At 45.6% G+C, this 22,397-nt stretch overlaps 1 protein-coding gene across 1 annotated transcript; it reads left to right on the forward strand.

The window, feature by feature from the left end:
• The first annotated feature begins 1,325 nt into the window (after positions 1-1,325).
• Positions 1,326-19,641, forward strand: LOC132396575 (disabled homolog 2-like). Its single transcript, XM_059974248.1, has 8 exons — positions 1,326-1,416; positions 1,993-2,013; positions 2,845-2,895; positions 8,122-8,679; positions 9,781-9,898; positions 11,593-11,678; positions 13,633-13,716; positions 18,361-19,641. Exons 4-7 carry the CDS (start codon positions 8,173-8,175, stop codon positions 13,708-13,710), a joined length of 789 nt encoding a protein of 262 aa, XP_059830231.1. The 5' UTR covers positions 1,326-1,416; positions 1,993-2,013; positions 2,845-2,895; positions 8,122-8,172; the 3' UTR covers positions 13,711-13,716; positions 18,361-19,641.
• The last annotated feature ends 2,756 nt before the right edge of the window (positions 19,642-22,397 follow it).

Raw genomic sequence — 22,397 nt, forward strand, 5'->3', positions numbered from 1 at the left:
GGCACTTGGATGATAGAAAAATGGCGGATGATGTGGGAGGGAAGGGTTAGATGGATCTTGAAAGTTAAAAGGTCAGCATAACATCGTGGGCTGAAGGGCCTGTACTGCGCTATATTCAAGCTCCATGGCTCCAGCCTCTCAGTAGACGAGCCCTATTGAGTATGCATTGTGTCCCAGGTAAATCTGACACTTCCACCGACGTAGAGGCAGCTTGCCCAGCCGTCCTGCGGGCTAATGGCTCCTCTAGCCTGTGTCCAGTTCTCCGTCTGTTTGCTGTATGGAATGACCTCCGAGGATGTTAGGGTGGGGGGGTGCAGATAGTGAGCTTCCTGTCCCTGCACTGGTCTGAATTGAGGGCTTGGGCTGTCCTCTGAACCTCTGGTTACAGGCCCAGACAGACCCTGCCGACTGACCAGGAAACCTGACTTTGAAAGTCAGGGACTAGAACAAAACTACTTGGGGTGGGGGGGAGCCCATCAGCCCATCAGCCCATCAGCCCATCTGGTACAAGATGTCCAATCTAAGCTGGTCTATTTGCCTGCATCCTCTAACCCTTTCCTATCAGTACCTGTCCATATTAATGAGCTACCACCACCCCCTGAAGTCATTTCTTAAATCTTTCCCTTTGCCCTAAACCTACCCGTTCTGGTGGTGGGGAAAAGAGCATTCACCCTATGCCACTCGTTTCGTACACACCCCCACTCCCATCCTTTGCCTTGAAGGTGGGAAGCTGAGACTGTACCTGGATGTCTCAGGGTCTCGGGGTCTGGCAGCCTCAAACTTTCTCCAGTTGTTTGAAATCCAGAGCAACACACACACACACACAATGCTGGAGGAACTCGGTAGGTCAGATAGCGCCTACAGAGTGGAATAAAGTCTAGTTTGGGGCTGGAATGGAAGGAAAAAGAATCCAGGGTATGAATGTGTGGGGATGGGGATGGAGCAGAAGCTGGAGGGTGATGGGTGAAGTAGACTTGGACAGCAGCAAGGGGGGAGCAGTGAGAGAGGGTCTCACTGAACTCCTGTCGAAGAGAGGATTAAAATTCAGTGTAGCCATCTCTCAAAGTGAATCCAAATGTTTCAGAATGCCAGTCTGGTGTTTGAGGCATTGCTTTGTGCCCAGTGGGTTCCTGACAGTGAAGGCTCCGGTCACTGATTAAAGCTCCAGGAATGAGAATCCATTCCCAGAGCTGTAAGAGCTGAGGAGTAACAGTGTGGGTGATGGTTCCAACGTCATCCTGAGGGGAGACCTACGCCTCGCTATCCTGTCCAATTCCTAATCAGAGCTTTCAGTTCCCCCTCGTCTGATGGTATTCTTTTGCTCTCCAGGCCGAGCCTCTGGTGGTGGACCTAAAGGATCTCTTCCAATTGGTGTACAACCTGAAAAAGAAGGAGGAAGCTGAAAATCAGGCCAAGGTCAGGGAAACATTTTGGGCATGGTAACATGGTGTTGAGTGATGGGCAGGAAGCACTGGGAATGGAGTTGGTTGTCCACACCCTCAAAGGTCCCAATTAAGCCAGTTCCATTTGCCCAGGTTTGGCCCATATCCCTCTAAACCAGGGGTTCCCAAACTGGGATCCGTGGACCCCTTGCTTCATGGTGTTGGTCCGTGGCATAAAGGTTGGGAACCCCTGCTCTAGACCATCCACCAGCTGAAGTACCTTTTAAATGTCACGGTACCTGCTTCAGATATTTCCTGCGACAGCTTGTTTCATATACTGACCACCCTCTGGGCACAAACGAGGCCCCTTAAGGTGCAAGGGCAGAGAGTTACTGTCCTCTTGATTTCTCCAAACCTGGGGAGAAACTGTACCTTCACTCGCGTGGTTTTATGCAGCATGTTTTAGTGAAGTTGAGTTCATTCAGCATGATCAGTTAATTGGCCTGGTATGTCTTTGGACAGTTCAATTCCCTCCACAGACAGTGGTGGGATCTTAATGTACTTGGTCTCAGTACATGCTGTGCTAACTGATCTCTCTTTCCCCCCCTAGGATGACAGCAAGCCCATTAAGGTAAGGTGTTTAATGTTTCTGCAGTAGAATTGGTTAGATTGTGGTTGGAGAGAGTTGGGAGCATTCCCTCCCAGTGCAGTGTCAGTGGGATTACAGCCCAGTGGATGGCCTGCTCCAACACCACACTCCATATGAATCCAGATCAGATCTATTATCATCGTAAATATTACAATGAAAATGAAGATTTGGAGTTTGCAGTCATTGAAAGCATAGTATGAAAGCAGTCCATTATCTACACCAGGTGTCGGCATTGATTTTGTTCTTTTACAGTCAATTAAAAGAACACGTCAGAGTACACTGAATGAATTCCTCTGTCGATAACTATTAACAGCTAATACAGTTTTATAGTACCACATTGGTAGAGTACCAATTTGTTCTGGGCAACACGAGTGAATCTGCAGATGCTGGAAATAAATAAAAACACAAAATGCTGGCAGAACTCAGCAGGCCAGACAGCATCTATGGGAGGAGGGAGTGACGACATTTCGGGCCTAAACCCTTCATCAGGAGGGTGGTGAAGGGTTTTGGCCCGAAACGTCGTCACTACCTCCTCCCATAGATGCTGTTTGGCCTGCTGAGTTCTGCCAGCATTTCGTGTTTTTATCCAATTTGTTCTGTATTTCTTTTAAATACATACCATTTTAACTGTGAAACCAGCTAATTAGGGTAACCACTTAACTGGACTGAAGCGTACAGGTGTTCTAATTCCTGGAATCTACTATTCAATTCCATGTGCTTTCCACCCTGATATGTTGTCACAAAGCATCATTAGGACATGGCAGAGATATTGCTGTGCTTCTGTCTCACTCTGGTTTCTCTCCTCTCCCACAGAATGGAAGTCCACTATTGAACTTTGACGATGAGGTATCCTGTGTTAAGAATGTGAGTGAGTTTTTTGGATTGGGCTGAAATTTAAAGTCGATTGGGTGACGGTGTGGATCTTGTGTATTCTTGAATTCTCGATGGTCTTGTGTCGGTTCAGACCCTCTGGTATAACTCTGGTGTATTTGAAGTCTGTTCTGACTCTGGTAGAGCAAGTGGGAAGTGAGTTGAATAGGATTTGTCAAACATGACCTTCCATGCACAAATCCATGTTGACTGCTCCTAATCAGACCCTGTCTATCCAGATAATTATATATACCATCTCTAAGAATACTTTCCATTAATTTACCCACCTCTGACATCAATCTTATAGGCTGATAATTGCTAGGTTTACTCTTAGAACCCTTTTTGAACAATGGAACAACATGAGCAATACGCCAATCCTCTGGCACCATCCTCGTTTCTAATGACATTTGAAATATTTCTGTCAGAGACCCTACTATTTCTACACTAACTTCCCTCAAGGTCCCAGGGAATATCCTCTCAGGACCCAGAGATTTATCCACTTTTATATTCTTTAAAAGCTCCAGTACTTCCTCTTCTTTAATCATTATAGTTTCCATAACTACCCTACTTGTTTCCCTTACCTTACACAATTCAATATCCTTCTCCTTAGTGAATACTGATGAAAAGAAATTGTTCAAAATCTCCCCCATCTCTTTTGGCTCCACACATAGCTGTCTACTCTGATTTTCTAAGGGACCAATTTAATCCCTCACAATCCTTTAGCTATTAATATAACTGTGGAAACCCTTTGGATTTATTTTCACCTTACTTGTCAAAGCAACCTCATATCTTCTTTTAACATTTCTAATTTCTTTCTTAAGATTCTTTTTACATTCTTTATATTCCTCGAGCACCTCATTTACTCCATGCTGCCTATATTTATTGTAGATCTCTCTCTTTTTCTGAACCAAGTTTCCAATATCCCTTGAAAACCATGGCTCTCTCAAACTTTTAACCTCTCTTTTCAACCTAACAGGAACATAAAGATTCTGTACCCTCAAAATTTCACCTTTAAATGACCTCCATTTCTCTACTACATCCTTCCCATAAAACAAATTGTCCCAATACACTCCTTCTAAATCCTTTTGCATCTCCTCAGACTCAGCCTTTCTCCAAACAAAAATCTCAACCCTGGGTCCAGTCCTATCCTTTTCCATAATTATATTGAAACTAATGGTATGGTGATCACTGGACCCAAAATGCTCCCCAACACATACCTCTGTCACCTGACCTATCTCATTCCCTAACAGGAGATCCAAAACTGCCCCTTCTCTAGTTGGTATTGTTGCAAAAAACTATCCTGCACACACTTTACAAACTCCAAACCATTCAGCCCTTTTACAGAATGGGCTTCCTAGTCTATGTGTGGAAAATTAAAATCTCCCACAATCACAACTCTGTGCTTACTACAAATATCTGCTATCTCCTTACAGATTTGCTCCTCCAATTCTCGCTCCCCATTAGGTGGTCTATAATACACCCCTATAAGTGTTACTACACCTTTCCCATTCCTCAATTCCACCCAAATAGCCTCCGTAAGACAAATCCTCTAATCTATCCTGCCGCTGTAATATTTTCTCTGACAAGCAATGCAACACCTCCCCCTCTTGCCCCTCTGATTCTATCACACCTGAAGCAATGAAATCCAGGAATATTTAGTTGCCAATCACACCCCTCCTGCAACCATGTTTCACTAATAGCTACAACATCATATTTTCAGGTATCAATCCATGCTCTAAGCTCATCCACCTTTCTTACAATGCTCCTAGCATTAAAATAAATGCATTTAAGAAATTCTCTACCTCTTCCTCTCTGTTTATCCCTAACGGTGCAAATAACCTTATTATCTTTGTCTTCCTTCTCCCCTACATCTTTGGTCTGAGCGCTCACCTTCTCTATCACCTGCCTATCCTCCCTCACACACCGTCTACTAGCTTTCTCCATTTGTGAACTAAACTCCTCTCCCCTAGTCTCTTCAATTTGATTCCCACCCCCAACCATTCTAGTTTAAAGTCTCCCCAGTAGCCTTGGCAAATCTCCCCGCCAGGATATTGGTCCCCCTAGGATTCAAGTGTAACCTGTCCTTTTTGTACAGGTCACACCTGCCCCAAAAGAGGTCCCAATGACCCAGAAACTTGAATCCCTGCCCACTGTTCCAATCCCTCAGCTACGCATTTATCCTCCACCTCATTCCATTCCTACTCTCACTGTCGCGTGGCACAGGCAGTAATCCGAGATTACTACCTTTGTGGTCCTTCTTCTCAACTTCCTTCCTAACTCCCTATATTTTCCTTTCAGGACCTCTTCCCTTTTCCTACCTATGTCATTGGTACCTATATGTACCACGACCTCTGGCTGTACTCCCTCCCACTTCAGCATATCTTGTATGTGATTGGAAACATCCCGGACCCTGGCACTAGGGAAGCAAACTACCATCCGGGTCTCCTGTCTGCGCCCACAGAATCGCCTATCTGACCCCCTAACTATCGAGTCCCCTATTATTACTGCCTTCCTCTTCCTTTCCCTACCCTTCTGAGTACAGGGCCAGACTCTGTGCTGGAGGCATGGTCTCTGTTGCTTCCCTCATGTAGGCCATTCCCCCCACCCCCTAACAGTACTCAACCAGGAGTACTTATTGTCAAGGGGTACAGCCATTGGGGTACTCTCTGGTACCCGACTCTGCCCCTTTCCCCCTCCTAACCCTGACCCACCTGTCTGCCTCCCGTGGCCCCATTGTTACCACCTGCCTGTAACTCCTCTCTATCACTCCTCACGCTCCCTGACCAGACGAAGGTCATTGAGCTGCAGCTCCAGTTCCCTAACACAGACCCTTAGGAGCTGCAGCTCAACACACCTGGCACAGACGTGGATGTCCGGGAGGCTAGGAGACTCCAGGACCTCTCACATCCGACACCGAGAACAACAAGCTGCCCTCACACTCATACTTCCCCCTTTCCTCAAATAACAGGAAAAACTGAAACCTAAACCCACCTTGCCTCTCCCGTTGAGCCAAAGCCCTTAAGCCTTCACTCTGCTCCCGGCTCACTCCGCTGCCCGCTGTATAAGGCTGTGTCCTTTTTAAATCTTCCCCGCTTCACTGCCCGTCGTCACACGCCTGCGCAGTCCCACCTCTCTTAACACCGATGAGAAGAAGACAAAATCAAAATGGTTCCCGCCGCTCTCCCATTCTGATTCTCCGACTTCCTTCTCCAAATGAAACCTTTGGTGCCCTGACCAATCAGGAAATTGTCAATTAGGTATAAAGAGTCCTTGGAAGTGAATCTGTAGATTGTGGGAATCATTTCAGAGTTGTGGTGAGTGAAATTGTCCACGCTTGTTCAGGAGCCTGATGGTTGTCGGGTAATTGCTGTTACTGATCTTAGTGGTGTTGGACCTCCTGCCCGATGGTTGTCGGGTAATTACTGTTACTGATCTTAGTGGTGTTGGACCTCCTGCCCGATGGTTGTCGGGTAATTGCTGTTACTGATCTTAGTGGTGTTGGACCTCCTGCCCGATGGTTGTCGGGTAATTACTGTTACTGATCTTAGTGGTGTTGGACCTCCTGCCCGATGGTAGTAGCGAGAAGAGAACACGTCCTGCAGGTGGGCTTTGCAGACTCATCTGGCATTTAATTGCCCTTCCCTCGTTACCCTTGAGTAACAGTGAGCTGTCACCTTGAACTGCTACCGTGTTTGACCTGTGGGTATACAGACCTAACTTAAGAAGCTGATCCTGCCTTAAGACCATAACGCATGTTTAGGAGTGAAAATAGGCCATTTGGCCCATCTTCTCTGCCATTCCATCTTGGCTGATTTATTATCCCTCTCAGCCCATTCTCCTGCCTTCTCCCCATGACCTTTGACACCCTGACTAATCAAGAGCCTATCAAACACTGCTTTAAATATACCCAGTGACATATCCTTCACAGCTGTCTATGGCAAAGAATTCCACAGATTCACTATCCTTTGGCTAACCTCATCTCTGTTCTAAAGGGACTTTAATATAGGCTGGTATCCCAGGAGACTGGAACCGGGCTTCCAGTGCAGTCAGAATCTGCATCTAGGACACTGTTGTCTAAATCCTAGAACATTAGATGTTTCACAAACAAGAGAAAGTCTGCAGATGCTGACAATCTAAGCAACACACACAAACTGCTGGAGGAACTCAGCAGGCCAGGCAGCTTCTACGGAAAAGAGTATTGCTGATGTTTCGGGCCAAGACCCTTCATCAGGGTCGATAGATGTATTCAGCGGAGTGCACACAGAATATCCAGAGAATGTTGTTAGGGGTACGTTGGGTTACCTCAGTCCAGAATAGTGTTTTCAAATCCGTTACATAGAAACATAGAAAACCTGCAGCACAGTACAGGCCCTTCAACCCACAAAGCTGGGCTGAGCATGTCCTTACCTTGGAAATTATGTAAGGGTTACCCATGGCCCTCTATTTCCCCAAGCTCCATGTACCTGTCTGGGAGTCTCTTAAAAGACCCTATTGTATCCATCACCCCCACTGTCGCCGGCAGCCCATTCCACGCACTCACCACTCTCTGAGTAAAAAAAACTTAACCCGACATCTCCTCTGTACCTACTCCCCAGCACCTTAAACGTGTGCCCTCTCGTGTTAGCCATTTCAGCCCTGGGGAAAAGCCTTTGACTATCCACACAGTCAATGCCTGTTTTTCTTTTAGGGGAATGTCAGTTCATTCAGTCTGTCCAGGGAATGTCACTGGGTCTGTGTGTATTTGGGTTATTTAAGTCCATAAAATAATGTGATTCTTGAGGGGGAGTGATTGGGATCATGTGTTTTGGCCAGAAGTGTATTTTTACAGATCATTACAGTATGGAATTCTTTGACCATGTGGTTGTAGGAAGCAATTTTCATTCCAAAGGAATTAGAGTGTTAGAATTCAACAACCTAATTCTGTTTTAGCCATGTCTTCCATTGAAATCTTTGTTAGATTAATACCAGCTGGTTATGTAACATCGTACACAGGAGATTTTGCAGATGTTGGAAATCCAGAGCAATGTGCCCAAAATGCTTGCCTTGGTTACACACTCTCCTTTAACCACTCCAGACTGTAGATAACATTCACAGGAGGGTGGGGGGGGAGGACTGCACTGACTGTTGCTACCTTCAGAAGAAATCTTGCCCTTCGGCTGCACCGTTTTTAGCTCTTGTTGATCCTGTGATTGAAATTTCCTTCTCTCTGCCAATGATCAGGAAAACAATGACAGCTCTTCGGGTTGCTTGTTGGATTTGTCCTCTCCTGAAATGGACCCCCTGAACACCTGTATGAAAGACAATCCCTTCCGAGATGAGACCACTGCTTCCTCGCTCAACTTCTTCCCCACGCCTGACCCCAACCCCTTTGGAAATGATCCTTTCTCTCAACATAACCAATCAGTACCTCAGGCTGTTGATTCTGCAAATTTCTCCAATCAGAAAGACGGAGCACTTGCTTTCCTAGATGCTGCCAGCAGTTTGAACTTTGACCACCTGTCTAGTCCAGCTGTCACTGGCTCTAAGGTTGACTCATCCCCATGGCCGCTGAATGGGTTGCCAGGCCAAGAACCAAGTGATTCAGTTAGCAAGCCAGCACCCAATCCTTTTGCTAAAATCTCTGGCCCCACGCCAGCCACACACAATGGCTTAAAACCAGACACTCAAAGTGCTTCGACCAAGCAGATGGATTCCCTCCTGGGACAAGGTCTCGACTCCATCGCCCTGTCCCCTCCACCGCAGAGCGCCAAAGGAGGACGAGGCAGGCGAGCTATCCAGGTGAAAAATCCTCCATCCACCTTTAATTAACTAACCACCTAGTAACTAACCAGTGGCCAATCCCAACATAACTGTGCATCTCCCACTAACCTGGAGTTCCGTTAGTTCTCTTGAATGTCTGTGTGCTTTTTTGCTTCCACTCAGTCACTTTCCGAACGAACACTGAGTCGACTAAATTTAGTAAGAGTGACGTGCTGGAGATTGCGAATCTCAATTAACATTCTTGGGATGATTTGGTACCTTTCTTGCTAGTCCCACTAGATTGTGCGAGCACTTGGTCTAACCTTGTTGGCAAATGCATGCTCTCAGCCCCTCCAGCACTGTCTTCTCTCTTCAGCGAGTACAGAGCCCGCGTCTTCCCTCTGTAGGAGGGGCTCGCAGTCCTTCATGCTAATTCCAGGCCAGTAATGTGTAAATTCAAGCTTAACCTGACAGGCCATAAGAGTCAGGAGCAGAATTATGAAATTCAGCCCACTGAGTCTGCTCCACCGTTCAATCATGGCTGATTTATTATCCCTCTCAACCCCATTCTCCTGCCTTCTCCCTGTAATCATTGGCACCCTTATTAATCAAGAACTTGTTAAACTCTGCTTTGAATATACCCAGTGACTTGGCCTCTACAGCAATTTACCCCAATAAGTTCCACAAATTCATCACCCCCTAGCTGAAGAAATTACTCTTCATCTCTGTTCTAAAGAGATGTCCCTCTATTCTAAGGCTGTTCCCGCCGATCCTGGACTGCCTGCACTCCCCCATTACTGGAACCATCCTCTCTACATCCATTCTATTTAGGCCTTTCAATATTCAATAGGTTTCAATGAGATCCCCCCTCATTCTTCTGAACTCCAGGGAGCCTAAAGCCATCAAATACTACAGACATTGACCCTTTAATTCCCAGGAATGTTCTCCTGAACGTCCAGACCCTCTCCAGAGGGATTTGGGTGGCTTTGTGCTGTGGCCAATTTCTACACTGGGTTGTTGAATAATTGAATTACAGGAGGCCATTTCTGACCCTGCAGACCACTCCAGTTCCCATTTCCTGTATCTCTGCTCAGGACGTTCCCTTCAGCCTCTGAAAGGCTTGCTTGCCATCTCTTGCAGACCACTAGCGACAGCGTTGTGTCCAGTACCACTGCAGTTCAGCCCCCAGCACCATCCGGTCTTGCTGCTTTGGACCTGTTCAGCGTCCCGGTCTCGACATCTTCTCTGGCCGGTCCAGGTAAGACCTTGAGCAACACGTAAATGCACAAAATGCTGGAGAAACTCCGTAAGTCAGACAGCATCTTGTTAAATGAGTTTTATTGAGCCAAGTCTTTATAAGACATGGGCAGACCACATGGAGCTGTGTAACCAGGGATGACTTGTGCCTAACAGCAAGACTTCAGTGTTTTGTTTCCGCTGCCCCTTCTCCCAAGAGCCCCTGTTAGAGATCTGTATGACCCTTGACCTTGAGAACTCGCATAGGCTGGGCCAGTGAGCTGGGAGCTTTTGTATGGAGCCTGCGCCATCATTCAGTATGATCACAGCTGATCATCCAACTCAGAACCCTGGACCTACTTTCTCTCCATACCCCTGATCCCTTTAACCACAAGGCCCATATCTAACTTCCTCTTAAATATAGCCAATGAACTGGCCTCAACTGTTTCCTGGGGCAGAGAATTCCACAGATTCACCACTCTCTGTGTGAAGAAGTTTTTCCTCATCTCGGTCCTAAAAGGCTTCCCCTTTATCCTCAAGCTGTGACCCCTCGTTCTGGACTTCCCCAACATCGGAACCAATCTTCCTGCATCTAGCCCGTCCAATCCCTTTAGAATTTTATACGTTTCAATAACATCCCCCCTCAATCTTCTAAATTCCAGTGAGTATAAGCCTAGTCGATCCAGTCTTTCTTCATAGGAAAGTCCTGCCATCTCAGGAATCAATCTGGTGAACCTTCTTTGTATTCCCTCTATGGCAAGAATGTCTTTCCTCAGATTAGGGGACCAAAACTGCACACAATACTCCAGGTGTGGTCTCACCAAGGCCTTGTACAACTGCAGTAGAACCTCCCTTCTCCTGTACTCAAATCCTCTTGCTATGAATGCCAACATACCATTTGTCTTTTTCACTGCCTGCTGTACCTGCATGCCCACCTTCAATGACTGGTGTACAATGACACCCAGGTCTCGTTGCACCTCCCCTTTTCCTAATCGGCCACCATTCAGATAATAATCTGTTTTCCTGTTCTTGCCACCAAAGTGGATAACCTCACATCTATCTACATTAAATTGCATCTGCCATGAATTTGCCCACTCACCTAAGCTAGCCAAGTCACCTTGCATCCTCTTAGCATCCTCCTCACAGCTAACACCGCCGCCCAGCTTCATGTCATCTGCAAACTTGGAGATGCTGCATTTAATTCCCTCGTCTAAATCATTAATATATATTGTAAACAACTGGGGTCCCAGCACTGAGCCTTGCGGTACCCCACTAGTCACTGCCTGCCATTCTGAAAAGGTCCCGTTTATTCCCACTCTTTGCTTCCTGTCTGCCAACCAATTCTCTATCCACATCAATACCATACCCCCAATATGGTGTGCTTTAAGTTTGCACACTAATCTCCTGTGTGGGAGCTTGTCAAAAGCCTTTTGAAAATCCAAATATACCACATCCACTGGCTCTCCCCATCCACTCTACTAGTTACATCTTCAAAAAATTCTATAAGATTTGTCAGACATGATTTTCCTTTCACAAATCCATGCTGACTTTGTCCGATGATTTCACCACTTTCCAAATTCTGCTGCGATATCTTATGGACCTGGTGCTGAGGGTGGGACAGTTTGCTGGGAGTAGAGGGTCTGGTGTAAGAAAGAACAAGTATGACCTGCAGTTCACTTTACCAACGTCTGTGCTTGCTGTCTCGTTTTCTTGTAGAATTACCAGAAGCCACTGTGAGACTGAGTGCTCTGGTGCCAAATCCCTTTGATTCAATGGGAGATCCATTTGCTGCCCCTCCCACAGTGAGTACAAGCTATTAGCTGATTCTGCCTTCTCCCTCCTTCCAGTTGTGATGATGGGTCTCAGCCCAAACCACCCTCTCCATTGATGCTGCCCGACCTGCCAAGTTCCTCCAGCATTTAGTGTGTTGTCCTGTGCAAGTGCTGTGTGCACAATTTGATGGTTCAATAGGTTTAACGGTGGTGTAGGCCACTCAAACACCAGGAGAGGTGCTTCTTCATCCTGAGAGATCTTTACCTGAGGTGAATGTTAGCATTAATCTGGAGCCTCAGGTCTAGTCAGCAGAGACCCCTCCCTTCCCTGGACACCAAATACGAGCCTTGGTGCCCAGAAGTCCGAGACTGTTGGTCACTTGTTGATAAATACTGACCCCAGCAACCCAGTCTTGCTGGTATCCAGCTGCCGCCTCCCAAACCTTGGATCTGACACTTGCAGCTGACCAGTCTCTTTCCACAGACCTGGTATTAACTGCTCTCGAACTCTTTGACCGGCCCTGGACCACAGACTATAATTGCTTGAAGACCTTTTTATTTCAATGGGCGGCGTTTCCCTTCCATCACTGTTGATGTGTCCTCACCTGCATCTCCATTTCCCAAGTATCTGCCCTCATTCCATCCTCCCATCATAACAGGGATAGAGTTCTGCTTATTCTGACCTACCACCCCCATGAGCCTCTGTAGCCAGCATGTCATCCTCTGTAACTTTTGGCATCTCCACTGGGATCTTAACCACAAAATAACTCTTTCCCTTCCCAACCCCCTGTCCACTTTCTGTAGAAATGACTCTACAACCTGATTCTCTTGTCCATTCATCCCTCCTCACTGATCTCCCTCCTGGCACTTACCCCTGCAAGTGGCCAAAATACAACTCCTGCCCATTCAGCACCTCCCTCACCTCCATTCAGGACCTCAAACAGACCTTGAAAGTGAGTTGATAAAGCACTTCACATGACATCTATTGTATCTACCACTCCCAGTGCAGCCTCCTCTACATCAATGACTGGCCATAACCATATAACAATGACTGGCCTTGGCCTTGTGCTTGTGTGAGGGTTCTGGAAGCTAGATCTTCCTACCACCATCAGCTAGAAGGTACAGAAGGTCAGGTTCAGGAACAGGTATACCCCTACAACCATCAGGCTCCTGAACCACCATGGATAATTTCACTCACCTCAACACTGAACTGATTGCATAACCTACAGACTCACTTCCAACTCTTCATAATTCCTCCTGTTCTCAGCATCTTTTTGCACAGTTTGTCTTTTGCATGGTGGTTGTCAGTCAGTCTGTCTCTGTAGATCTTTGTAGATTCTATCACGTGTTTTTCCTGTGAGTGCACGAAAATGAATCTCAAGGTAGTATATGGTATCATGTATCTACTTTGGTAATAAATTTGACTTGATATTCGAGGGGTGATTGATAAGTTCGTGGCCTAAGGTAGAAGGAGTCAATTTTAGAAAACCTAGCACATTTATTTTTCAGCACACTTAGTCCAGCGGTCATGCAGCATACGGAGCTTGGACCTCCAGAAAGGAGGGGGTGATTGATAAGTTTGTGGCCTTAGGTAGAAGGAGATGAGTTATACAGTTCTCGTTACGTGCACATGCAGTTCAACTCTTTGAGTGATTATGCAGAAAGTTTGAAGTTAATAACTCATCGGGGTGATTGATAAGTTCATGGCTTAAGGTAGCAGTTGATGAATTAAAATGTAGGAGGGAACTATGTTGAAAAATAAATGTGCTCGGTTTTCTAAAATTGATTCCTTCTACCTTAGGCCATGAATTTATCAATCACGCCTTGTGTATGAGTACATGGAGGCATAGGTGCAATGGAAAAACTGACAACAACTTCAAGAAAAATAAACTGTCAGTTTTGTATAAGGAAACCAGACCACTTTGATAATAACTTCATTTGTACTTTAACCCAGGTGTAAAAGTGTCTTTTCTTTGCTTTCTAGTCTGATTCTGCACCTGCTACCACTCCACAGTCATCCTCTGACCCATTTGGAGATCACTTCAGAAACCCATTTCTTTAACACCCGGTAAGTGCCTGTGTGTCTATGAGCAGGGACCTCCTGCACGTCCTGTACTTGAGCAGGGTGACCAAGCTCTCCAGTTATTACTAAGTCCAGTGCCAACTTCAGACTCCATCTCGGGTCAGAGTCATTTTCGTACGGTGAAATGTTATTTGCATTAACCAACACAGTGGCAAAATGCTATTGCAGCATTTAATTCCAATCGCTGTCTGGAAGGAGTTTGTATGTTCTCCCTGTGACCATGAGGGTTTCCTCCCACAGTCCAAAGACCTACAGGTTGGTCACATTGTTGTAAATGGGTGGGGTAGTCTCATTTGGCCAGAAGGGCCTGTTATTGTGCTGTATCTCTACATAAAAATAAAAACAACCAAAGTGGCCCACAAGTGTCGCCACATGTCCCAGCACCAGCGTAGCTCAGCAGAACAACAGCAAAAGGAGACCCTTTCCTCTCTCCCTCCCAGCCAATGGACCTTCTCCCTCATGTGCACACACACGCACAGACCCTGGGATAGGCTGTCTCCAGATCTCCAACCTTCAGTGGAGTCTTTGGGCCTCTGACTCCCGGATATGTCAACCCAAGGACTTCAGATGTCAGACACTGAACTAACATCAACTCTAACTTGTCTGTCCTGTGTCCACGAGCTGCTTTGAATTCCCATCAAAACCTAATGTGTTAATTTTTATAAGCAGATTCCTAAAAGATGCCACTTTATGAAGCTCTAGTCTATTTTGTGAAGACATCAGAACATAGTCAGGGGTGACAGCAGAGCAGCAATGGCTGGAATTCCTCAAAGCAATTCAGAAGGCACAGGATGTATACAACCCAAAGACAAAATATTCTAAAGGAAAGGTGACACAACCGTGGCTGACGAGAAGTCAAAGCCAACATAAAAGCAAAGATTAGTGGGAAGTTAGAGTACTGGGAAGCTTTTAAAAACCAACAGAAGGCAACTTAAAAAAAAGCCTTAGAGATGGTTAAGAAGGAATACAAAAGTAAGCTCGCCAATGAGACCATAAGACAAAGGTGCAGAGTTAATCCATTCAGCCCATCGAGTCTGCTCTGCTGTTCCATCATGTCTGATCCTGGATCCACTCAACCCCATACAACTGCCTTCTCGCCAAATTCTTTAATGCCCTGACCAATCAGGAGACAATCAATTTCCACCTTAAATATACCCACGGACTTGGCCTCCAGCACAGCCTGTGGCAGAGCATTCCACAGATTCACCTCTCTCTGGATTAAAAAAAGTTCCTCCTTACCTCTGTTCTAAAGGGTCACCCCTCAATTTTGAGGCTGTGCCCTCTAGTTCTGGATATATCCATTACAGGAAACATCCTCTCCACATCCACCATATCTGGTCCTTCCAACATTCAGTAGGTTTCAATGAGATCTCCCAGCATTCTTCTAAATTCCAGTGAGTACAGGCCCAAAGCTGCCAACTGCTCCTCGTATGTTAACCCCTTCATTCCCAGAATCCTCCTCCTGAACCTCCTCTGGACTCTCTCCAATGACAACACATCCTTTCTGAGATATGGGGCTCAGAACTGTTGACAAAACTCCAAGTGCAGCCTGACTGGTGTCTTTATAAAGCCTCAGCATTATCTCCTTGTTTTTATATTCTATTCCCCTTGAAATAAATGCCAACATTGCATTTGCCTTCTTTACCACAGACTCAATCTGTAAATTAACTTTCTGCGAGTCTTGCCAGAGGCTCCCAAGTCCCTCTGCACCTCTGATGTTTGAACCTTCTCCCCATTTAGATAATAGTCCCCACTATTGTTCCTTTTACCAAAATGCATTATCATACATTTCCCAACACTGTATTCCATCTGCCACTTTTTTTGCCCATTCTTGAAGAGATATAAAGACGTCTTAAAAGCCAACATGAAGAAATGTAACATCGACAGCAACAATTGGGAAACCAATGCCAAGGACAGGAAACTCTGGCAAACCATCATCCAAGAAGGAACAGCAACTTTCGAAGCCAACATATGCAGAATTAGAGGAAAAGAGAAAATGGAAAGAGAGGCAGCACCAGCCAAAGCCCGATCTGCCATCTGGAACTACTTGTGCTGAATGCGGAAGAACTTTCAAAGCCAAGATTGGACTCATAAGCCACTTGAGAGCCCATAAATAGATCAACAGAATGAAGACCGTCATCCTCGACCTCGAGGGATAGCCACCACGACGACCCATTAAGTTCATCTGCCATTTCTTTGTCCCCATTACAACCTCAACTGCATCATTTTCCAGTGTCCTATCAACTCGCACCTCCCTTTCACTTTATATAACTGAAAAATAGTTTAGTATCCTGCTTTATATTACTGGCTAGTCTGTCCTTGTATTTAACCTTTTCCCTTCTTATAACTTTTTTAGTTGCCTTTTGTTGGAACTTAAAAGCTTACCAATCATCAAACTTTCCACGCATTTTTGCTACCTTATATGCCCTTTCCTTGGCTTTTAGTCAGTTCTTAACTTCCCTTGTCAGCTATGGCTACCTACCCCTGTCATTTGAGAACTTCTTCAGCAGGTCATATCTATCCTGCGTCTTGTGAACTGTTCCCAGAAACTTCAGCCATCTCTGCTCTACCGTTATCCCCACCAGAATCCTCCTCCGATCCACCTGGGCAAGCTCCTCTCTCACGCCTCTGTAATTCCCTTTATTCCACTGCGATACTGATACAAGTAACTTATGCTTCTTCCTCTCAAATTGCAATAATTTTAAAGAGGATACCAGAAGTTTTTTCAGGTACATAAAGTGTGAAAGAGGCCAGGGTGGACATCGGACTGCTGGAAAATGATGCTGGAGGGGTAGTAATGGTGAACAATGAAATGGCAGATGAACTGAATAAGTATTTTGTGTCAGTCTTCCCTGTGGAAGACACTAGCAGTATGATCTAAGTTCCAGGTGTCGGGGGTGTGAATTGTGTGAAGTTACCATAACTGGAAAGAAGATTCTTGAGGAACTGAAAAGTCTGAAGGAAGGCAAGTCACCTGGACCAGATGGTGGACACCCCAGTGTTCTGAAAGAGGTGGCTGAAGAGATTGTGGAGGCATTAGCAATTATCACTAGATTCTGGAATGGTCCAGAAGACTGGAAAATTGCAAATATCACTCCATTTTTCAAGAAAGGAGAGAGGCAGAAGAAAGGAAACTATAGGCCAGTTAGCCTGACCTCAGTGGTTGGGAAGATGTTGGAGTCAATTATTAAGGATGAGGTCTCAGGGTGCTTGGAGGCACATGATGAAATAGGCCATAGTCAACATGGTTTCCTCAAGAGAAAAATCTTGCCTGACAAATCATTTGGAATTCTTTGAAGAAATAACAATCAGGATAGACAAGGGAGTCAGTTGATGTTCTGTAATTGGATTTTCAGAAGGCCTTTAAGGTACCACACGAGTCTGCTTAACAAGCTATGAGCCCTTGGGATTACAAGAAAGATTCTAGTATGGATAAAGCAGTGGTTGATTTGCAGGAGGCAAAGAGTGGGAATGAAGGGAGGCTGCTGGTGACTAGTGGTCTTTTACATACAGTAAGTCTGTGTTGGGACAAATTCTTTTTACACTATATGTCCATGATCTGGATGATAGAATTGATAGCTGTGTTGCAAGGTTTGCAGGTGATATGAAGACAGGATGAGGGATAGGTACTTTTGAGGAAGTAGAGAGGCTGCAGAAGGACTTGAAAAGATTGGGAGAATGGTCAGAGAAATGGCAGATGGAATACAGTGTCAGGAAGTGTACGGTCATACTCCTTGGTAGAAGATGTGAAAGGGTTGATTATTTTCTAAATGGAGTGAAAATACAAATAAACTGAGATGCAAAGGGACTTGGGAGTCCTTGTGCAGGATTCCCTAAAGGTAAACTTGCGGGTTGAGTCTGTGGTGAGGAAGGTGAATTATATGTTGGCATTCATTTCCAGAGGACTAGAATATAGAAGCAAGGATGTAATGTTGAGACTTTATAAAGCACTGGTGAGACCTCACGTTGAGAACTGTGAGCAGGTTTGGGTTCCTTATCTTAGAAAGGATGTGCTGAAACTGGAGAGCGTTCACAGGAGGTTCAAGAAAATGATTCCAGGATTGAATAGCTTGTCATATGAAGAGTGGTTGATGACCCTGGGCCTGTATCCACTGGAATTCAGAAGAATGAGGGGTGACCTCATTGAAACCGATTAAATGGTGAAAGGCTTTGATGGAGTGGATGTGGAGAGGATGTTTCCTATGGTGGGAGAGTCAAAGACCGGAGGACACAGCCTCAGAATAGGGGGGTGTCCTTGTAGGATGGAGATAAAGAACCATTTCGTTTGCCAGAGAGTGGTGAATCTGTGGAATTCTTTGCCAGAACTGTGTGGAGGCCAAGTCTTTTCATATGTTTTAGGCAGAGGTTGATAGATTGCTGGCCAGGACATGAAGAGATACAGGGCAAAGGCAGGAGATTGGGGCTGACAGGAAAATTGGATAAGCCATGATGAAAATGTGGAGCAGACTTGATGGCCAATATCTGCTCCGATATTTTATGGTCTTATTTAATCACATTGCTCTGAGTCCAACAGTCGGATAGAGTTGTACTGGGGTGACCATTCCCATTAATCAGCTAGGGACATTTTGTGATATCTACATTTTTAACAAGCTCTCTTTTTCTTCTCAGCCTCCCCATATTTGACCTGGACTCTCAACTGGTTTTTGCATACAATGGAAGGGTTGACGAATGGAACTGGTTTCTTGTGGCATACACACCTGTGGACTTCAAGTCTTGTAGACCATCGGTTGGCCAAAGCTGGTTCGCAGCAGCTGGACAGATCTACAGTCAAGTTAACTCCAATTGATGGAGCCGATTTTCAAACCCGAATGTTTTGTCTCTGGGGAATGGAAGCCAGCCCAAGCCGCCTCCGGATTTTGGTCTGCTGGAGAGTTTAAGCTCCTGTTTTCCACTTGGTCCTTCAGTGGTCCGGTTGTACTGAGCACCTTTGACGTCTGTGGAACTGCCTGGTTTGTTTCATGTGCCTTGCGTTGATCTCGATCTCCTGCGCTTTTTTGTGGTGTTTGCTGTCCCTGCAATGGAGGATGTGTAGGTCCATTGTAAAGTGGGATGAGAGAACCCAGTATGGGAAGTGCATCTCCATGGTAACCCCTCTGCAGGTTGATCTTCACACTACGTGCCTAGCCCTTGGCCCTTTCTTTACGTCATGTGTCTGGGCTGGATTATAGATGTGGTGAAGTATTTAGAAATACACCAGGCAAAAGAGTTGGGAATGGGGGAGCCTAGCCCAAAATGAGGGAATGCTAATTTTGCACATTTTTTAAAGTATTTTAAGCTTTAGCACTAAGGTTAACAAAAGCCTGATTTAAACCAAATGAAACTCCCCCAGACCTCCTAGGTGGCGTCCAACTGTTAGCGTTCCCACTGGAATAACCCTATAGCCCTGACGTGACATGAATGCTATTTGAGTGAGACCAATATTGCTGCTGCTACACCATCTCTACATCCTCACAAGTGGTTCATGTGCACACACCATACTAACAGATCAGTGGACACTGCTCCGGAATCTGTATGACACTCTTAAACCTGCCCAAACAACACCAGGATCAACCCAGTGCAAGGCTCTGGATCCTGTCATGGTGAGTCTTGGACATTTAAAGCCAGTGTACGTGTCACTGCAATTTATCTGCTCACCTGATTGTAAGGTAACATAACTAGAAGTTCCACTGTAAAGGTAGCCTCTGAACAGTGTAAAGGTGTAGATTTGATGCCAAGCCCAGGGTAATCTTTGTTTGTATGAGCACTTGCCAGCACTCCACCTGCCAGTTCCTTGACAGCCCTGGTCCGTGTCCTTCCAACATCTTAAATTCTTCAATAAACTGGATCTATCAGTAGTTAGTTTAAGCTTTAACTATTACAACTATAACCAATCTAATGTGTTCTTTTATTAAATGTATTAATGCAGCATTTAAGCTATGTGTTTGTCTTATTCAGTCACCGCTCACTGACACCCTGGAAACGCGTCAGAAGAGCGAAGCCTAGACTCTGCACACAAAACGCTGGGAGAACTGCTGTGCTGGGCTGGGCTGTATTCACTAGGCTTTTCCGTTTAAGGGCTTTTAGGACATTAAACTCAAAGCCAGACATAATGAATGGCAGGACAAAATGCTGGTGGCGTTTAGCCGATCAGGCCATATCAAAGGAGAGGAATAAGCATCGACATTTTGAGCCGAGACCTACATCAGGACTATAGGAAGCACGTGATCCTGGCACTGTTTCCGGGTAGTGACCAACCGTAACCACTGTAGTCCTAATGTGGGGTACTCACCTGAAACCATGACTGTGCATTCAAATTCAAAGTACATTCATTATCAAAGAATTCATCTCCATGGATACCGCCTGACTGGAATTGCTCCAATATTTAGTGTGTGTTCCTCTGGTTTGGTGGGTTATGGGCTAGCAGGACTAGGTTTGAAGAGACATTTAGGTCAGCATTGGCTAGATGGGCCAAAGGGCCTGTTTCAATGCTGTTTATCTTTTAATTCGAGTTGGTCTGTTTTCTATTAAGTCCTGGGGGTCACTAACCTAGAGTACTTCACCTCTTTTCCCTACCCCCCACTGAGCCATCACTTAAGCTTCACAGGACACAGTGTGGGGTGGAGGGTCTGCAGATAACCCGAGTGAACATTACACAGTGTACTGTAGCTGAAACATCAGTAAATGTCAGTCCAGGAATGAGTTGGTATGTCATGAGTTATGAAGGTCCTGGACAGTGAAGTCCCAATTGGCAAGCTGTCCTTTACTTAACATTTATCCTTCACCAAATCAATCTAACCCGTCCCTCTCCTACAAAGCCCTCCATGTTTCTATCATCCATGTGCCTGTGTGCTTCTTAAATGTGTCTATCTGTACCCCAGCAGGGACTCCATGTCCTTGCTTCTGGCATTCTCCCCCCCTCCATACTTTCCTCCAATCACCTTAAAAAATGATATCCCATTGTATTAGCCATTCCCATCCTGTGGAAAAAGTCTCTGGCTATCTACCCAATCCAAGCCTCTTATCTGAGTCACTCCTTATCCTCCTTCACTCCAAAGAGAAAACCCCAATTTGCTCAACCAATCCTCATAAGACGTGCTCTGTAATCCAGGCAGCATCCTCGCCAATCTGTGCACCCTCTCTAAAGTTTCCACATCCTTTCTATAATGAGGTGACCAGAACTGAACACGATACTCCAAGTGTGCTTAGTGGATAAACACAAGAGATCCTGCAAGTGCTGGAAATCCGGAGCAACACACACTATACAAAATACTGGAGGAGCTCGGCAGGTCAGGCAGCACTTATGGAAGGGAATAAACAGTCAACGTTTCAAACTGACGCCCTTCAGGGGTGCAGGGAATGCTCGGTTCAGACAATATTCCCAAGTAATGGCCAAACATTGAGCTTTGAGTAACAGGATTTCTAAAATGGGCTCCTGATGGGTTCAGCCACCACCCGGGACATGCCCTCTTCTCATTGCTACCATCGGGATGCCATGTGCTGCTGCCATGTGACAACAAATTTTACAACTTATGCCAGTGGTATTAAACCTGATTGTGGAGTTGATTGTGTTCCCGGATGTGGTGACAGGTCGATGACTGGACCTTAACATTAATGAAGCTTTCCCTCTCCAGGTTGCCTAACTTGCCAACTCATTGAGTAACAGAGCACAGAAGCATGCCCTTCAGCCATCTAGTCCATGCTGAACCATTATTCTGTCTAGTTTCCCCAGACTGTAGCCCTCCATATCCCTTCCATCTGCTCCAAACGGCTCTTAAATTGTTGAAAATGAACCCTCAGCCATCACTTCTGGTGGCAGCTTGCCCCACCCTCGCACCACCCTCTGAGTGAACAAATTTCCCCCTCATGTTTCCCGTAAACTTTTCAAACTTCACCCTGAACCCATGACCTCCAGTTCTAGTCTCACCCTTTTTATGCCCCTCATTATTTTGTATCCCTTTATCAAATCTTGCCTCAATCTCCTACGCTCTAGGGAATTTTTCTTTTCAGTGATACAGAAAGGAACCGATCCTTCCAGCCCAATGAACGGTACTGCCCAGCAACCTGCTTATTTAACTCTCGCCTAATCACAGGACAAGGTACAATGGCTAATTAACCTACTAGCCAGAATGCGGGAGCAAACCAGAGCACCCGGAGGAAATCCACACACTTCACAGGATGGACATATAAAGCTAGATGTTGTCAGAATTGAATTCCCAATGCCCTGAGCTGTAATAAAGTTGCACTAACCACCTCCTACCATTGGCGCCCTCAATATCTTTCTAAAGAACCTTTAGAATTCAGATTTCATTTCAGATTTCTAGATCTACGACTTTTGTATGAGCATGACAAGTAGCAGGAGTGAGAGTTGGGGTTACAGAGAGGTCATGTTGGTGACTCTGACTAACAAGATACTGGTTCCCAACTGCTCTCATTTTGAAATGTCTCGATGGGCAGTCACCAAACTGAGCAGATGTCAGAAACCGTGCAGATACTAACATCTCATTGATCTCATCACATTGATCGCTTTGTTAGATCAATTGCGGTCATCCAAAACATCACCAGGGCTTGTTTTCCCTGCAGGAGGGGAGGCTGAGGAGAAACTGTGTCGAGCTCTACAGAGTTAGGAAGGGTGCTGATAGTAGTAAATGTTTCCCCATGGTGAAAAT

This window comes from Hypanus sabinus, chromosome 7, assembly GCF_030144855.1.
Source record: "Hypanus sabinus isolate sHypSab1 chromosome 7, sHypSab1.hap1, whole genome shotgun sequence".
NCBI lineage: Eukaryota > Metazoa > Chordata > Chondrichthyes > Myliobatiformes > Dasyatidae > Hypanus > Hypanus sabinus.